The 16,052-nt window shown below is 40.2% G+C and overlaps 1 protein-coding gene and 1 long non-coding RNA gene across 2 annotated transcripts in view; both read left to right on the top strand.

Moving 5' to 3' along the window:
- The window catches only part of LOC141442523 (dedicator of cytokinesis protein 2-like), a 35,268-nt gene extending 22,136 nt beyond the window's left edge, over window positions 1–13,132 (top strand). Inside the window, exons 4-11 of the mRNA XM_074107545.1 lie at window positions 1,553–1,655; window positions 2,590–2,735; window positions 3,875–3,998; window positions 4,583–4,792; window positions 6,065–6,156; window positions 6,786–6,923; window positions 9,442–9,565; window positions 13,025–13,132. Coding sequence (XP_073963646.1) covers window positions 1,553–1,655; window positions 2,590–2,735; window positions 3,875–3,998; window positions 4,583–4,792; window positions 6,065–6,156; window positions 6,786–6,923; window positions 9,442–9,565; window positions 13,025–13,132 — 1,045 coding nt within the window. The remainder of the gene's footprint in view (window positions 1–1,552; window positions 1,656–2,589; window positions 2,736–3,874; window positions 3,999–4,582; window positions 4,793–6,064; window positions 6,157–6,785; window positions 6,924–9,441; window positions 9,566–13,024) is intronic.
- A 41-nt stretch (window positions 13,133–13,173) lies between these two features.
- On the top strand, window positions 13,174–16,037 carry LOC141442299 (uncharacterized). Its single transcript, XR_012452916.1, has 3 exons — window positions 13,174–13,231; window positions 14,456–14,553; window positions 15,876–16,037. It is a non-coding gene; the product is annotated as an uncharacterized lncRNA (long non-coding RNA).
- Window positions 16,038–16,052: the final 15 nt, after the last annotated feature.

Raw genomic sequence — 16,052 nt, 5'->3', positions numbered from 1 at the left:
GCCAATGTGATCTTATGTTTTGAAGAGCTACATCTTTGCGACGCATTTGTGTTTTTGTGAAGAAGCTTAGCTTTTAGCTTTTGCTAAAGCCAGTTGCCTTTTTTGGCTGATTTCGTTACTTCACTGAACAGATAAGGGATTCGATCAAATGAGTGTTTTTTTTCTAGCCAAATGATTAAATTTATTCGCCATTTTAACATCCTGTGTGATCCGGTCATGTCCCTTATAGAGATTTCTTCAAATCTCTGTGTAGGCCATTTCCCTGCGACATAATTCTTGTATTGCAAAATAAATATCTTATTGTATTTGTAAAAATGCAACTAACTAGTTCAGGCAAGAAAATAACTTTTGTATTTTTGTGAGAAAATTAATTTCATGATTGGTTTTTTTGGAGTATTTTGTATTTTTTATTTCAACTCCAAATTTGTTTCCCGTGAAACCATATAGAAAATACAAACTGAGACATGGATGCACACAAAAACCAGAAAAAGAGACCAGCACTGGGAATCGAACCCAGGTCCTCAAAATCAATTTCTTCAGCCAGTAATCGTCCAGTTTCCGATAGTTCACTTCTCCACTTATAAATAGAAACTCCACTGACCCAGTGAACTAATTGACGGGCTATCTCGACAAATTGAAAGTGACAAATTTAAGGAATTTTCCCCGTTCGCTGTGATAAGGGAAATAGTTTAATGTATTGATAACGTAATTGGACTAAAATTTGCAACGATAATGTGTTTGAAACGCAGAATTTGAGATGTAAGTTAGGATAGCTTATTGAATTGCAATTATTTCTAAAGATTTTCGGTCTCATTAGCTTATATACGTAATGCCGAGCACATGTCTCTCAGAATGTGAGGGTTTGGGCCGTAGTTCCCGCGCGGGCCCAGTGCGGATTGGGAACTTCACAACCTTATCCCAAAAAATATTACCGATAAAACGGATACCACAATAATACGGACCTACAATTTTCAAATTCGTTGTCAAGAATACACTAATATTTGTCTAAGGCGTACCTATTATAATAATAATAATATTTTTTTATTTTAGACATAAGTAGTCCATATACATGTGTTAGTAGGCATACAATAAGAATAATTATGAAATTAATGATTAAGTATGTATCATGGACGGAGATATTTGGAAATAATACCGCTTCGCATTGGCGATCCCTTACTCCAAATAGCGAATCTACTGTGTTAAAAATGTAATTGTGTTAAATACTTGTGATGAATAGATATCATTAAACAATATTATAAATCTGTTTAAAAAAATATACCTCGTTGAGTTTCTTGCCGGATTCTTCTCAACGCAGGTTTTTCTGAACCGGCGGTAGTTTTTTTTATTCATATCACAAGTGCTTGTTATTTAGCTTAAATCGAATAAAGATATTTTGACTTTGACTTCTACCTAGAATAATAGAACAGGGAATTGAAACCGGATGGCTAGCATGCAATACAAAACCGCTCATCAGAAATAATCAGAATAGACATATAGGCCAGACTTTTAGCGTTCTATGATCTGTGGTCTCAAGACTTTTCTCACTTTCCAGGTTCGGTGAAACCGTGGTCGCATCAGCGGGCGGCACGGGCGTTGCTCACGACATCGCACTCACACTCAGAGATTGGCTGCAGCATTGGAAGAAACTATACACGGTGAGTGGACAGCATGGATTAGATAGGCCGCTTGCAAGAAAAATCGTGCAAGTTACATTACATTGCGGCGCTCGATCGGCCACTACAAACTCGTTGGCTTTGCGGCCTCGCAATGTAATGCAACTTGCACGATTTTTCTTGCAAGTCTAAACTCGGCTTAACGAAGAAAGGCACATGTTGCTGTTTTTTTTAATTCGGTACAAAAAAAGAGTAACAATTAAATGTTACCGCATTCTAAAATCATAGAAAAAAGTTTCATATGCACTATAGTAAAAAATGGACTTTTCATTGAACACCATAGTCAATACCATACTAAGAAGTTATGTACAGAACCAATTTACTACCATAATAAGCAGTATGTACAGAAAAAGGAGGTATATTATATAGAGAAATTTTTTTCCCCCGGAAACGTACTGCATTATTGGCTAAATTGGTATCGCGCCTTCCAAAAAGTTTTGCAGGTGGTAGGACCTTGTGCAAGGTCCGCCCGGATTGCTACCACCATCTTGCTTGCTAATCCTGCCGTGAAGCAGCAGCCCCTGGGGTTGCAGATGTTTATGGGCGGTGGTGATCTCTTACCATCAGGAGACCCACTTGCTCGTTTGCCATCCAGCCGAATAAAAAAAACTCACTGCGCAGGTGCATCGTTGTAATTTCTATTTATGGTAGGTAAAACTAACTAACATTGATTAATTCAGCGTACTAAACTAATTTACCAATTTCCAATTTTTAGTCCAAATTCGTTGAAATAAAACAAGTAAAATATGACCGCTTACCTCCGTCGTGTTCAATAAAGAGTCGTTGTATTGTATGAAGTTAAAACCATCCCCTGTATACCTGCGCGTAAGGCAGATACGCAGTATTTACGAGTGGTAGATTCGCGGATTTGCACTACCTCCGAAGTTTTGCAGTGACACAAGAGATATTGTTACAGACGAGCGATGAACGCTTCAAGTTCATGGAGGTGAGCATGCGCGCCCTGTTGGAGCTGCGCGCGCAGTGCGCCAGCGGGGCGCTGCCGCTCGACCAGTTGCGTCGTGTTGCTCGGACCGCCGTGTTCACTATAGACAAGGGGAACAGGTCAGTTCACTATAGACATGTGGGGCAGCTGAGCGCGATATAGACAGGTGGGATTGGTAACTGAGTGCGTTTTTAGACCAATGTAGATGATAGAGTTTGGTATAGAAGGGGAACAGGTCAGTTCACTATAGACTTGCGGAGCTGCTGAGCGCGATATAGACAGGTGGGAGTGGTAACTGAGTTCGTTTTTAGACCAATGTAGATGATAGAGTTTGGTATAGAAGGGGAACAGGTCAGTTCACTATAGACTTGCGGAGCAGCTGAGCGCGATATAGACAGGTGGGAGTGGTAACTGAGTTCGTTTTTAGACCAATGTAGATGATAGAGTTTGGTATAGAAGGGGAACAGGTCAGTTCACTATAGACATGTGGGGCAGCTGAGCTCGATATAAACAGGTGGACTTGGTAACTGGGTTCATTTTAGACCAATGTAGATGATTGAGTTTGGTATAGACAAGGGGAACAGGTCAGTTCACTATAGACATGCGGGGCAGGTGACTGGGTTAGACGTAGACAGGCGGGCTAGTTAACTGAGCTCATTTCAAACCAGTTTAGATGATTTGTAAATTTCAGTTTGGTATAGAATAGACAGGGGAACAGGCTAGTTCACTTAAGACAACATGCGAGCCAGGTGACTGAGTTCGATATAGACAAGCGAGCTAGACAACTGAGTTCATTGTATATCGGTGTGGCTGATGACTCATTTCAGTACCTATGGTTAGCGGTTTATTCGTTTTTTCTGTGACTTAGTACTAGTATGCTTTCTACCAAGACTGACTGATTCCTTGATTGGACAACCTAGAAGATGCTCCTAGGTAAAGTTACTGTATTTCTGTCTGTCTGTCTGTCGGTAATCAAATCATGCAAGTAAAATTCGACCTACTTCCAGTAGTTGGATTGACTTGAAAATTGGTATACTTATGTAAAATGCGTGACAATACAATAATCTGGTAGTCAAATCCTGGTAGTCCGGCCAGGATCGTTTCCGCAGGACGGAACTCATCAACGGTTAATGGCATCATCTTGAAATTTGGTATGCAAATGCAGTTTAATTGGCAATGCAAGTACAGTCACCAAAAAGTACAGTCGGCAGAAATAGCTTGTAATCAAATTTTTTTTACCAAAACATTTTGTTTACAGAACTCTTGGCATGGAGTTAGCAGTCAGAAACTCGAATGGTCAGTTAGTGAATCCCCTACAGTTATCCACATATAAACTTAACGCGTTGCACGACGAGACAAATATGCGGATCGACAAAAATATGGTGAGTTTTATTAGTTCTACTTTTTGATTATTATTTTTTGGATTTTTTGGCCCCGACACGACTTACTTCTGCATTTATAATATGAGTACTTAATACGTAATAGGTGTAAGTACATTGTAAAATATATTGTCAGCTAGTATCGACTTCGAACGTTTCTACCTGCCAACCCAGTAGTTACGCCAGAAAAAAAGTTCAATTAAATCAATAAAAAAGGAGAAAAAACTTAAAATCAGCAAAAAATCAGATGTAATTTTTGAGTTTTTTATTAATCATTGTTTGGCCAGGAATTTAAAGAAATAAAGAAAGAAAATGTTTATTAGGCAATATACTTACATTGTCCAGGTTTCCTCACGATGTTTTCCTTCACCGCAATGGTGTGTATGAAGTTCCCAATCCGCACTGGGCCCGCGTGGGAACTATGGCCCAAGCCTTCTTGTTCTGAGAGGAGGCCTGTGCCCAGCAGTGGGACGTATATAGGCTGGGATGATACTTACATTAACACATTCGCTACCGCATTCGCTACGCTCGCTTTGTGAGTTTGAGTTTGAATTAAAGTCCTTGACCATACAAGTTTTTTTTTCCAGGAAACAACCCCAGCCACCCCCCCTCCCAGCACGCACCCGTCGGCGCGCTCGTACACGGTAGCCGTGCGCGTGCACAACTTCGTGTGCCGCATGGCTGACTGGGCGGAGCTGCTGCTGGCGCTGCATGACGCCAACGGGAACAAGCTGACGGAGCATCTGCTGCTGCGGTGGCCGAGCCCTAACATGACCTCGGCGCAGGTCATATTCACTGTGAGTATCAATAGCCTATCCCTGGGAATGCCGGGATAAAAAGAACCCTAAGCTTATAGTCCCGGGTTTGAAACACAATTACATTGTTATTTGAAATAAATTGAATTGAATTGAATTGATTCCGGCCGGGGCAGATATTCGTATGAGTTTCGTTTTGTTCAACTAAATTATTGTTTGATAGGCCATTTATATTCTTTAGTACGTGTTACTCTACTGTATAATTTATTAGTGGCATATTTGCTGGTCTATGTTTTCGTTTAAGTTTTTTTCTATATTGTACCGTTTTTTGCCCAAATAAACATTAAACATAATACTAATATTTGTTCTCGTGTCTTGGATGTTTAATATGTATTTAAATAGGTATTTATCTATGTAAGTATGTTTATCCGTTGCCTAGTATCCATAGTTGTTTCTTGAACGGGCCCAAAGGTCCATTCTAAAAGTGCTATTGGGTAAACATAAAAGATATAGCACTTCTGACGTTTATAGAGATTCTGATGTTCTTACAGTTAGGCAGCTATATATTTCAAATTGTATCTTGAAAATTCATAAAAATATAAAGCAAGATCAAAGTATATTAAAAAACGTAATCCCTATTATGTAATAAAAATATGTAAAACTAGAACAAATTTTGCTAAAAAGCAATTTGAAATAGCATCTGCATTACTTTATAATAAAATAAATAGGATAACGAAAATGTATAACTTGTCTTATAGAGAATGTAAAAAATCTAATTACAACTTGGCTAAAATCTAAAAGTTACTATGATATAGAACACTAATGGCTTGAAATAGTATTTGTACTCTTGGTCATATTGTTTCTTGATTTTCTTAAGCTTTCATTTATTCAGATTTGTTGTCTTAAGTAGTAAGGTAAAACAATTTTGTTTGTTACTTAATATGTAAGCTGTGTAGGTTATTTTATTAAACTGCTTTGTAACTTTCGCATAAACTACTTTAAGAACTATTATTAGTTATTAGCTATTATTTTTGATTTTGCAACAACTTGTATGAAAGAGCGAATCCCTCCTAATACAAGTGCTTCACTTAAAAGGAGGATTCAACACTAGTTTTTAAAACAAAAGTTGAAAATAAATAATTTTAATTTTTTTTTAATAGTACAAAGCTTTGCTTAGTTTGGGACTAGGTCAAATTGGTGTCTCTCAACCATAACTAGTTATCACTACAAAAAAAACGAGCAAAATGTAGCGAGTTCTACTTGTTTAATATTTGTCGGTCCATAAATAAACATCCTTCATTTTTCTTTTTTCAGGATTTAGGGAGTGAGATCAAGCGGGAGAAGACGTTTCTCGTCTGTCACGTTGTACGAATAGGATCGATGGCTCCTGAGAATTTAGATAGCAGGTAAACTTATTGTTATTCTTTAATGGCTTAAATCAGTTTTTTTTATATGAAGAGATTGATGTAAATAGAGGTGAACAATTTTTTGTCAAAGTAGCACTCTTGCGAAGCCGTTGCGGGTCGCTGGTTATAAAATAAACATATTTTTAGGGTTCCGGAGCCAAAATGGCAAAAACGGAACCCTTATAGTTTCGCCATGTGTGTCTGTCTGTCTGTCTGTCTGTCTGTCTGTCCGTCCGCGGCTTTGCTCAGGGACTGTCAATGATAGAAAGCTGTAATTTTGCACGGATATATAAGTAAACTATGCCGACAAAATGGTACAATTAAAAATTTAAAAAAAAAAATTTTTTAGGGTACCTCCCATAGACGTAAAGTGGGGGTGATTTAGAGGTACCTAGTAAGTGATAATTTTTATTGTTTACACTGTTGCTAACTTAAATATAAGTTCCTCTCAATCGAAGAGAAAAGCAGACTGTAAAACTCGAGCATTAAACCCATTGTCCCCTCGACGTGTCTATCCGCCGTACCGGCTCGGGTGGCTATATGAACGCCTCGGGTAAAATGGCTCGTTTTATGCTCTTGTTACTATCTACTATTTAATAAAAACTTTTTGTATATGTCATGTTGTTCAGACGTGCGTCAGTGGGCGTGGGCGCGTTACTCGGCGCGCCGGGCGGCATGCGGCGGCCGTTCGGCGTGGCGTGCGGCGACATCACAAGGCACCTCGCAGACGCCTCGCCCGATCACCACGTGCAGATACCATTCTTCAAGTCAGTACCGTGCCGTGGGGGACTTTAGATCCGGGGGGGAGGATATAGTGTGGCATTGACATCTATACCTTACGGCAGGGTTTCTCAAAACTTATGGCTCCACGTACCCCTGTTAAAGTTTCTAGACGACAGCGAACCCTACCCCCCCCAAAGAAAGTAATAAAAGTGGCTGTTGGAGATACTAATTTATTTTTATTTCAATCATCATCAATCATAATATAATGTATATTATTTATTTCAATAAAAGGTAACAATATAGGTAAGAATCATCTTGTCAACGAAAATACAAACTGAAACATACAACAACAAATAAGTAACAAATTTTTAAAAAAATAAAAAAAAGACTCCAAAAACCAATCTTAATCATCTTGCCAGTCTTGCAGCCACCATCACGTAAACCTTGTCGCGAACCCCACTTTGAGAAACCCTGCCTTACGGCATTAGACTAGTTGTTTGGAACAAAACGCGCGGCGCATCAATCATCAATATTACTTTGACGGGTGACACTTTTTCCCTGCCCGGATAATACCGACATGGAAATACCGACCCTGTTTTTTGTCGAAAAACACTTTGATACAACCCCTGTCACGGACGTCAACAAACTATAGTAAAATTCACCACACCACGCCGCTGTGGACTAATTTTGTGCGCCGTTTTAATGTAAGAAACATGCAGTCTATACATAGTGTCGATGATTGTAGTGTTTTATTGGTTTAGATACGACCTCCTCCTATCTACAGCGATGGCTCAGTTCATTTATGGAATGGGATTGAAGGCGAGGGAGAGGGAGCGAGGGAAACAGAGAGAAGGGGAGAAGAAATGAGAGGGAAGGAGCCAGGAGTTTGGGAGAGACTATTTATCGCTCCTCTAAAATAAAAATGATTTAATCGCATCTTATTTTAAATACTTTATGATAGAGGACGGCCAAAAATCGATCAAAAAAGTAAATTTTTCGTATTTATCACGAAAAGAATTTGCAATTACGTTAGTGTAGTATTACAGATTTGATATATTTGATACACAGAAAACAGTCCCGATTTCAGAACTGCCTATCCCATAGAAGTTTCGCAAAATTCGTTTTCTCAAACATGACATGAAATATTGACGTGTTACAAATAATAGGCTGAGAAGTATCGCGCTGCAGGCGCTGCGGTTAAGCTGCGTGCGCGCGGTCACTCTAGCGGCCTGCAAAGAGATTTCATACAACCTTGCTGGCCGCTGGCCGGCAATGCGACCGTCTTTTATTTCAACGCGCGCTCTGCGACACGGCGCACGCCCACACCAGTTCTTGTAATTCGACGGCGTCTCCTTGTGCCATGATGCACTTTGTCCGTAAAAGTCTATGTTTACATACACTAACCACGAGCTTGGCGCGCGCGGCCTCGCGCGGCTGGCAGGATAGCCATGTAGGGTTTTGACGATTGGAGAGCAATCCAAACAACCAACTCGGAGTAAATATGATTTAATACTAAGATTGGTTTTTTGGAATCTTTTTGTATTTTTTATTTCAATTCCAAATTTTTACTATTACGGTCATCCCGTAAAACCTAATTGAAAATACAAACTGAAATATAGATGCACAGAAAAAACAGAAAAATAAGACTGATGGTCTGGTTGACCATCAGTGGTGTAGCGGTATAGCACGCGGTACGGATTACCGAGGACCTGGGTTCGATTCCCAGTGATGGTCTTATTTTTCTGTTTTTTCTGTGCATCTATATTTCAGTTTGTATTTTCAATTTTGATTTAATACTGTTTTAAAATACAGGTTACATGGTTTATTTATGAAGTGCTTATGTACTATACCAAATACCGCCTGCAGCCGCCCGCCGCCAGCAGCCAGCTCGACACGCGCGCACACAACAGGGCGACCAGACTAGCGTCCCGCCAGCTTGATTTCTTGTTTTTTTATTTTATTTCATATCATGTTTGAGAAAAGCACTATACGGCACTTGTCTTACCGCCAGCGAGGAAACGATTGGCTATCGACTATTTTCTAGCTCAAGAAACGAACAAAAGATATAAGATCCTGTGTGAGCAAAAGAGACACATATATTAATAGTTGACCGCTGGCTGTTCACACTGTCGGCGAGAACTCGCTCTTACATCTTTTGTCGCAGCGACAAGAGCTATAAAACTCGCTGAGCTATAGATACTCGCTCAGCAATGTCAGCTTGGCGGCCGCCCCGCACGAGCGAGTCGAGTGGAGCGAGTAATCGCCCGTCGCACGCGAACACTCGCTTACAGCTGAGCGATAAAACTACACTCGCTTCTCGCTGCTCGCCCACTCGTTTCTAGTTACTCGCTCTACTCGCTTCTCGCTCATCGTCGGCGGTGGGACAAGTGCCTACAAGCCTCGGCCGGTACGGAAATTTTTGTACACAAAGGAAACTTCTAGTCCTTCACCTTTAAGTCTTGGCGTTGGGCGTTGATGACACAATCAGTCAAGACTTTTAACTGTTTTGAACCTCTAACTTCAACTTTAAATTGTTACCTCATAATTTTTTTTTTCCAGTAGCTGTGAGAAAGAGACCATGGACACGTTGCTCAAGAAAGTGATAACGAATAGGGAGCTGAAAGAGACGAAACACTCCCAAGGGTTATGGGTTACCTTGCAACTTGTCGAAGGTGACCTCAAACAGGTGAGCTTAATTCGGCTGCTGTATTTTTACAAGCTTAAATTATTTAACTTGCCTTATTAGCATGTTAGTATGGGCCAAAGCTTGAAATTTTGAACATGAAAAACTCACGTCTTAAATCGAGTTTAGGTTCACATGTTCAAATTCAAAATTCAAAAAAAAAAATTCAAATGATTTATTCAGTAAATAGGCCGCAATGGGCACTTTTACACGTCATTTTTTAAACTACCAGCGCTTTCGGAAAGACCATCATTGCAAGAAGAATGCGCCGCAAGAAACTTGGCAGAAAGTCATTTTTTCTAAAAATATAATTAAAAATAAAATAATAATAAATAATATAAAAATAATATAAAATAATATAAAAAATAATAATAATATGTTTCGGGCTAATTCGTAGCCCTTCGCCCCGGAGCAACGCGAATCGACGGCTGCACCGGTATTAGTTTCGTAGGGTAGTCGCGCGAGCTGAGCGGTGGCGCACAGTGCCATTTTTTGTAGTTATCTTTATAGCGTCATTATAGGGACCTTAGTAAGCGGTGAATGACTTCACTAGAACGTTGTCTATGTAAACAAAATGGCGCGGTTTCCTAGAGAGCGGTGTCAATTACCGCTCTCCAGGAGGAGCAGCGGTATATCAATTGCGGCCGCTATATGACAGCACCGCTGATCCTAGGAAACCAAAGTCAGTCACTGGCGGCGCTCCCGCCTTGAAGTAATTTAGTGCTATTAAAATTGTACCTTAGCTACAAGTAACTATTAATATCTATTAGTTTCCTCAACAACAATCCCAACTAGCGCCACTCCCGAAACATCTTGTTTTTTCATTAAAATCTCACGGTGGTTGTCCAAAGTTCCAAGATTTGACCCATACTAACATGCTAACAGACCAAGGGCCCCGGGTTTGTGCAGAGCGACCGGGGCCCATCCGGCTCAGCCTTGAAGGTACATCCTATATAATACCATACAAATACGCGCTTACAGAAATAGCTGTATTTTACTTCTTACAGGAGGCAAAAGTAACATGTGTTCTCGGCATGTGTTTCAAACAGGTTTTTTCTTTTAATAATTTATCGCAGATTAATAAGATATATGTGCCTAAAATTCGCTGTCGTGTTGCTCACAGAACTTATAACAATACATTCAAAACCCATGCTTTCTTGAGTCTACTGTTTAGAATTGTCAAAAAAAAAAACGCAGTTGAAATGAGTGTGGCGATGATTTTCCGAAAATCGAATTTTACTGCAAGTGATTTTTCCATTCGCAAAATTTCCCAATCTTTATTTTTCTGTTAGTTTTTTCCTGGAGGGTTGATTTTTCCGAAAATCGAATTTTACTGCAAGCGATTTTTCCATTCGCAAAATTTCCCAGTTTTTATTTTTCTGTTAGTTTTTACCCGGAGGTTAATTTTGTGAAAATCTGTGAAAGTCTAATAATATGTGCGTAGCTAGTAGGTAATATGTGTGTAATATGTGCGTAGCTCGAACGTGTCCTCAGTCGCGAGTGTATAGTCAGTCACGCACACTAAGACTAAGACAACGTGTATAACCACAAATCCCTTAAGGATGCCCTAGAAGAGCTTTTAAATGAAGTCCAAATAATTAAGATTCCAGTATAGGTACAAGCCAACGCACGTAAAAAGAGCTCTGGGCGGCTAGTGGAGGGGATACGTTTGCGCGTCTGTCAACTAACAAGCCAATGGCGTGACGGCCGCGCGCGCGCTCCTACGCCCCCTCCGCGTCCCCCACTGCTCCGCCGCCAATTCGGTCCGTATTTCGCTCACTGCGCCGGTATATCGCCAGGAGCTCTTTTTACGCATAATGCAATTGTATTATTTGGGTCGATCAACTTTTCCCTGTACCGCGCTGCCATTGTTACGTCCCCTGGACAACTCTTTAAAACCATTAGTTTCTCCATGTTTTCTGTGGTTATAATTCATAGAGCGTACATTTTTGTCGTAGTTACAAGCCCATTATAAGAAAATCTGTCACTGTTGTCTCTTGGACAACGGGACAGAATAACAAACAAGAAAAAGTTGATTGACCCATTTGCTACATCTGTACCATTGTTGCCACTGTTGTTGTTGTTGTTGTTGTAACTAACTGTTTATATCTAAGCCATCCAAGTAAATGGGTCAACCAAATTTTTTGTGTTGTTACTCTGTCAGGTGACTCAGGGGACATCAGTGATACACTTGCAAAGAAAAATGTTTGTAATGTATACTAAAAGCATGCTTAGGAGATGAGCCATGAAAGAATTCACCTTAAAACTGACGCAAATCTTAACTTTTAGTGGATGTTTACCCCATTAAATCATAATTTTAAGAAGTGACCCAGGAGACTTTACCATGGCAACCAGCTACACTAAAAAGTTTCATTGTCCCAAATACATTTTTATAGTCGCTTTAGCATCCCGCAGCATGCGTATATTGTCAATAATCACTTTAAATAACCTAACTTTAAATAAGTCGAGAAGCCCCCGACGTTGTTATTTCACAGTTTAATATCTCAAAAACTGCTGAACCTATATTTATCTAACATAACTAAGAAGCAGTGCAAGAAAAACTCCCTGTCACATAAAAAACCGCATCGAAATCGGCCCATCCGTTTGAGAGCTATTCCACGTACAGATCGATTCACAAGAGCTGGCACGAATGGATTGAATGAAAGTATTCAATGTCACTTTTTTATTTTTTTATTTACTCAATTAAAAAAACAACAGAAATACAGAAATACTTATATCTATATAGATACCTCCAACATTAACACTTAGACAATTTTGTAGAAAAATTACGGATGCATTACATTTCACATTTAAATGATATTTGTAACGGATAACTCACGTCTTAAACCGAGTTTAGCTCGACATGTTTCGGGCTATTTCGTAGCCCTTCTCAGGAGCACGCGACTCGGTGGCTGCCGCAACACGCACACGCGTGTCAATACATTGACGAAAATTAATGTTTCAGTTTTTTGATGTTAAGGCTAGTGAAATTAGCTACAACGTAAATTCAGAATGCTAAAAATTAGGCTAATTAATAGCTAGGAAAAATACAAATTCGGCTTTTTGATATAGGGCTAGTGAAATTAGTGGTAGTGACTCGGGCTACCATAGAACCAACACAGATACTTACTTTCATTCATTCATTAACCTGTCCTCTCCAGAGGAACAAATTTGTGCCGAAATTCCTTTGATCCTGTTATTCTGGGAGATGACAGATTAATCCATTCGCGCCAGCACTTGTGAATCGACCCTGAGGCCGTATTGCCTAACGTTTCTGCTCGCGATCAAATGACAGTTTCGCTTTCACATACAAAAACTGTCATTTTGATTGCGATGTCGAGCTTCAGAAACGCTAGGCAATGCGGCCTCTGTGCAAACAGTGGCATCAAACTTAAAACGCCCTCCTTTTACGTCGGGGGTTATAAAAAGCACAAAGCGACTTGCCAACGCCATCGTCCCCAGGTACGAGAAGAGAATCCGCACATAGTGGTCGGCAACACGGCCATAGCCCGCAAGATGGGGTTCCCTGAGATAATCCGGCCGGGGATACCAGGAACGAGTTGTACGTGACCCTGTGCAGTGGGAGCTTTTCCCGGGGGGCGGGAAGAGTTCGAGAGGAATATAGAGCTCTGCGCGCGGCTTGTGGATAAGGATGGGAGGGTTATGCCTGTGAGTTCTATTTCATTCATATTCCAATTATAATGTATCTTAATATTATTAGTTTTTTTATTATGAGAGGGAGCAAAACCAGCAAGCGGGTCATCTGATGTGAAATGATCACCGCTGCCCATGAGTACGGTCACGATCGTTAATTTGGGATCCATTTCGTGAAAAAGTCCTTTGAACTGTCATACAAAATGACTGATATTCGACCTTAAGTGGGTCCCAAATTAATGACCGTGACTGTACCAACTACTCAACAAGAGTCATTGGTCCGTTGCCGGCCTTTTATGAAAGTATAAGCCCTTTTCTTGAAAGCCCCGATGTCATAGTTGTCCGGAAACACTAGTCCGTGCAAAGTAAAAGTTCAATAGTCGGGACCCATTACCCAGAATTTTAACCTCCTGGGGGTTTTGAAAAAGGAATATAGTGTCATTTTTCAAAAATATTATAAATGGAACAGATACAAAATTCAGATCTATTGTCAAGAAGACATAAAGTTAATGATTATATCATGGACAGGGATATTTGGAAATAATTCCGATCCGCATTAGCGATTCCTTCATATAGTGAACCTGCTGTGTTAAAAATAAAGTTGTGTTAAATACCTGTGATGTATAGATATCATTTAATAATATTGTAAATCTGTTTAAAAAAAATTATTCCTTGTTGAGTTTCTTGCCGGATTCTTCTCAACAGAAGTTTCCGAACCGGTGGTAGATTTTTTTTTGACATTTATAAGTGCTTGTTATAGCCTAAATTGAATAAAGAAATTTGGCTTTGACTTTCTCTGTCTGTACCTATCATTCAAATTTACAAAAAAAAAAAAATAAACAATTTTATCTATGACATATTTAGTTTTTAATTTGCGATGTCAATTTTTGTTGTATGGTGGGTCGCAGGAGGTTAGAGATGGTCACTACTTTGAATAAGTCCCGACTGTTAAACTTTAAGTGATTATAGACCACTAGACTTATTTTTATCTTTTTGAGGGAACTATGCAATTTTCCGGGACTTAAACTATCTGTATACCGAATTTCATCTAAATCAGTTTAGAGGTTTAGACGTGCTGAAAACAAACAAACATACAAACAGTATTTATAATATTAGTGGGATTTGAGATTGTCACCCATATCATTGGAGATAAGTAATAAAATAAACGAGTTTTTTTTTCTCCTAGCAGGCAACATTTTATTTTAAATCGCTTATTCTTGTATATATTTTTTATTTTAGGGAGTCATTTCGGCGGTGTTGGTGTGCCTTTAGTAAATGAATACACATCGTTAATATACTACCACGAAGACCGACCGAGATGGCAGGAAGTGTTCAAGGTAAGTGTGAGTGGAGTGACATGAAAGACGGCGTCGTCTTTTTTCTTTTCGTCGACTGTTCTAGTTAGGTTATTATAAGGTATTTGACAACTCCTGATTTTACCATATCTTAATATGATTATGAAAATATATATAAACAGATAGTGTTTAGCGAAGAGAAAATTTCATTCGGTTGAAAATTGGATTTACAGTGATTTTTTGAAAAATCTATATACCTGTCTTTTTCTCAAACGCTTTTCTCTATGCAGCAAGTATGGCGGTACTGGCGTGTGACGTCACATGCCAGTATGTCTTTCTCTGTCTAATCTTGAATTTCAAACCTTTTAACTTTGTTATTTGTAAAGGTAGCTTAAAATTGTTTTTCTATTCGATAACAGCATTGTGCATAGTTTTAATTTATAAAACATATACAAAATAGTCAAATACCGTATTGTCACGATTTGATGGGCTTGTCTGACGTTCGCAAAGAATATTTTTGTGCCCGATCTGGTTCCCGCATATAACTTTTTTCATGACCGATGGCAAGCTTTTAGGCTACGTAACGCACTATGTGGTTAACCGCGCGGTTTTAGCGCGCCGTCCCTCTTCAAAAATATCCCTTGAGATAGAGACGGCGTGCAAAAACCGCACGGTTAATCTCATAGTGCATCTCAGGCTGCGTTTGCACCAGAGATGTGCGGGATGCATTGTGAAGAATGTGTTTCATCATCATCATCATGTCAGCCGAAAGACGTCCACTGCTGGACATAGGCCTCCCCAAGGCTCTCCACTCAGACCGGTCTTTGTGCTTTTCCGCATCCAACGCGATCCCGCGATCTTAACCAGGTCGTCGCTCCGTCTCGTTGGAGGCCTACCGACAGCTCGTCTCCCGGTCCGCGGACGCCATTCGAGAATGAAGAATGTGTTTGTAGTGAATCAATAGAAACTCTCATCATTTACCTATCCTCGCTTCGCTGAGCTGTTTCCACTGGAGCTGCGCTTTTTTTTTTATTCGACTGGATGGCAAACGAGCAAGTGGGTCTCTTGATGGTAAGACATATCACCACCGCCCATAAACATCTGCAACGCCAGGGGTCTTGCAGATGCGTTGCTAACCTAGAGGCCTAAGATGGGATACCTCAAGTGCCAGTAATTTCACCGGCTGTCTTACTCTCCACGCCGAAACAACAGTGCAAGCACTGCTGCTTCACGGCAGGATTACCGAGCAAGATGGTGGTAGCAATCCGGGCGGACCTTGCACAAGGTCCTACTACCTGCTCTATGATGGAAACACAGCCTAAGACAAGTATCTACGCTACATTCTCTTTGTCTTTTTGCGGCAGGTATGTCTCGGCATTGAAGAGTTCAAAGAGGCGCACCTAGTGTTCCTCTGCCGGCACCGCAGTTCCAACGAAGCCAAAGACCGCTCGGAGAGACATTTCGCGCTGTCGTATCTTCGGCTGATGCAGAGAGAGGGCACCACTACGCCGGACAGGCAGCACGTGTTGTGCGGTCTATAA

Source organism: Choristoneura fumiferana, chromosome 25 (genome assembly GCF_025370935.1).
Source record: "Choristoneura fumiferana chromosome 25, NRCan_CFum_1, whole genome shotgun sequence".
Classification (NCBI taxonomy): domain Eukaryota; kingdom Metazoa; phylum Arthropoda; class Insecta; order Lepidoptera; family Tortricidae; genus Choristoneura; species Choristoneura fumiferana.
The sequence above is the reverse complement of the archived record's forward strand: the minus strand, read 5'-3'. Positions and strand labels throughout refer to the sequence as shown.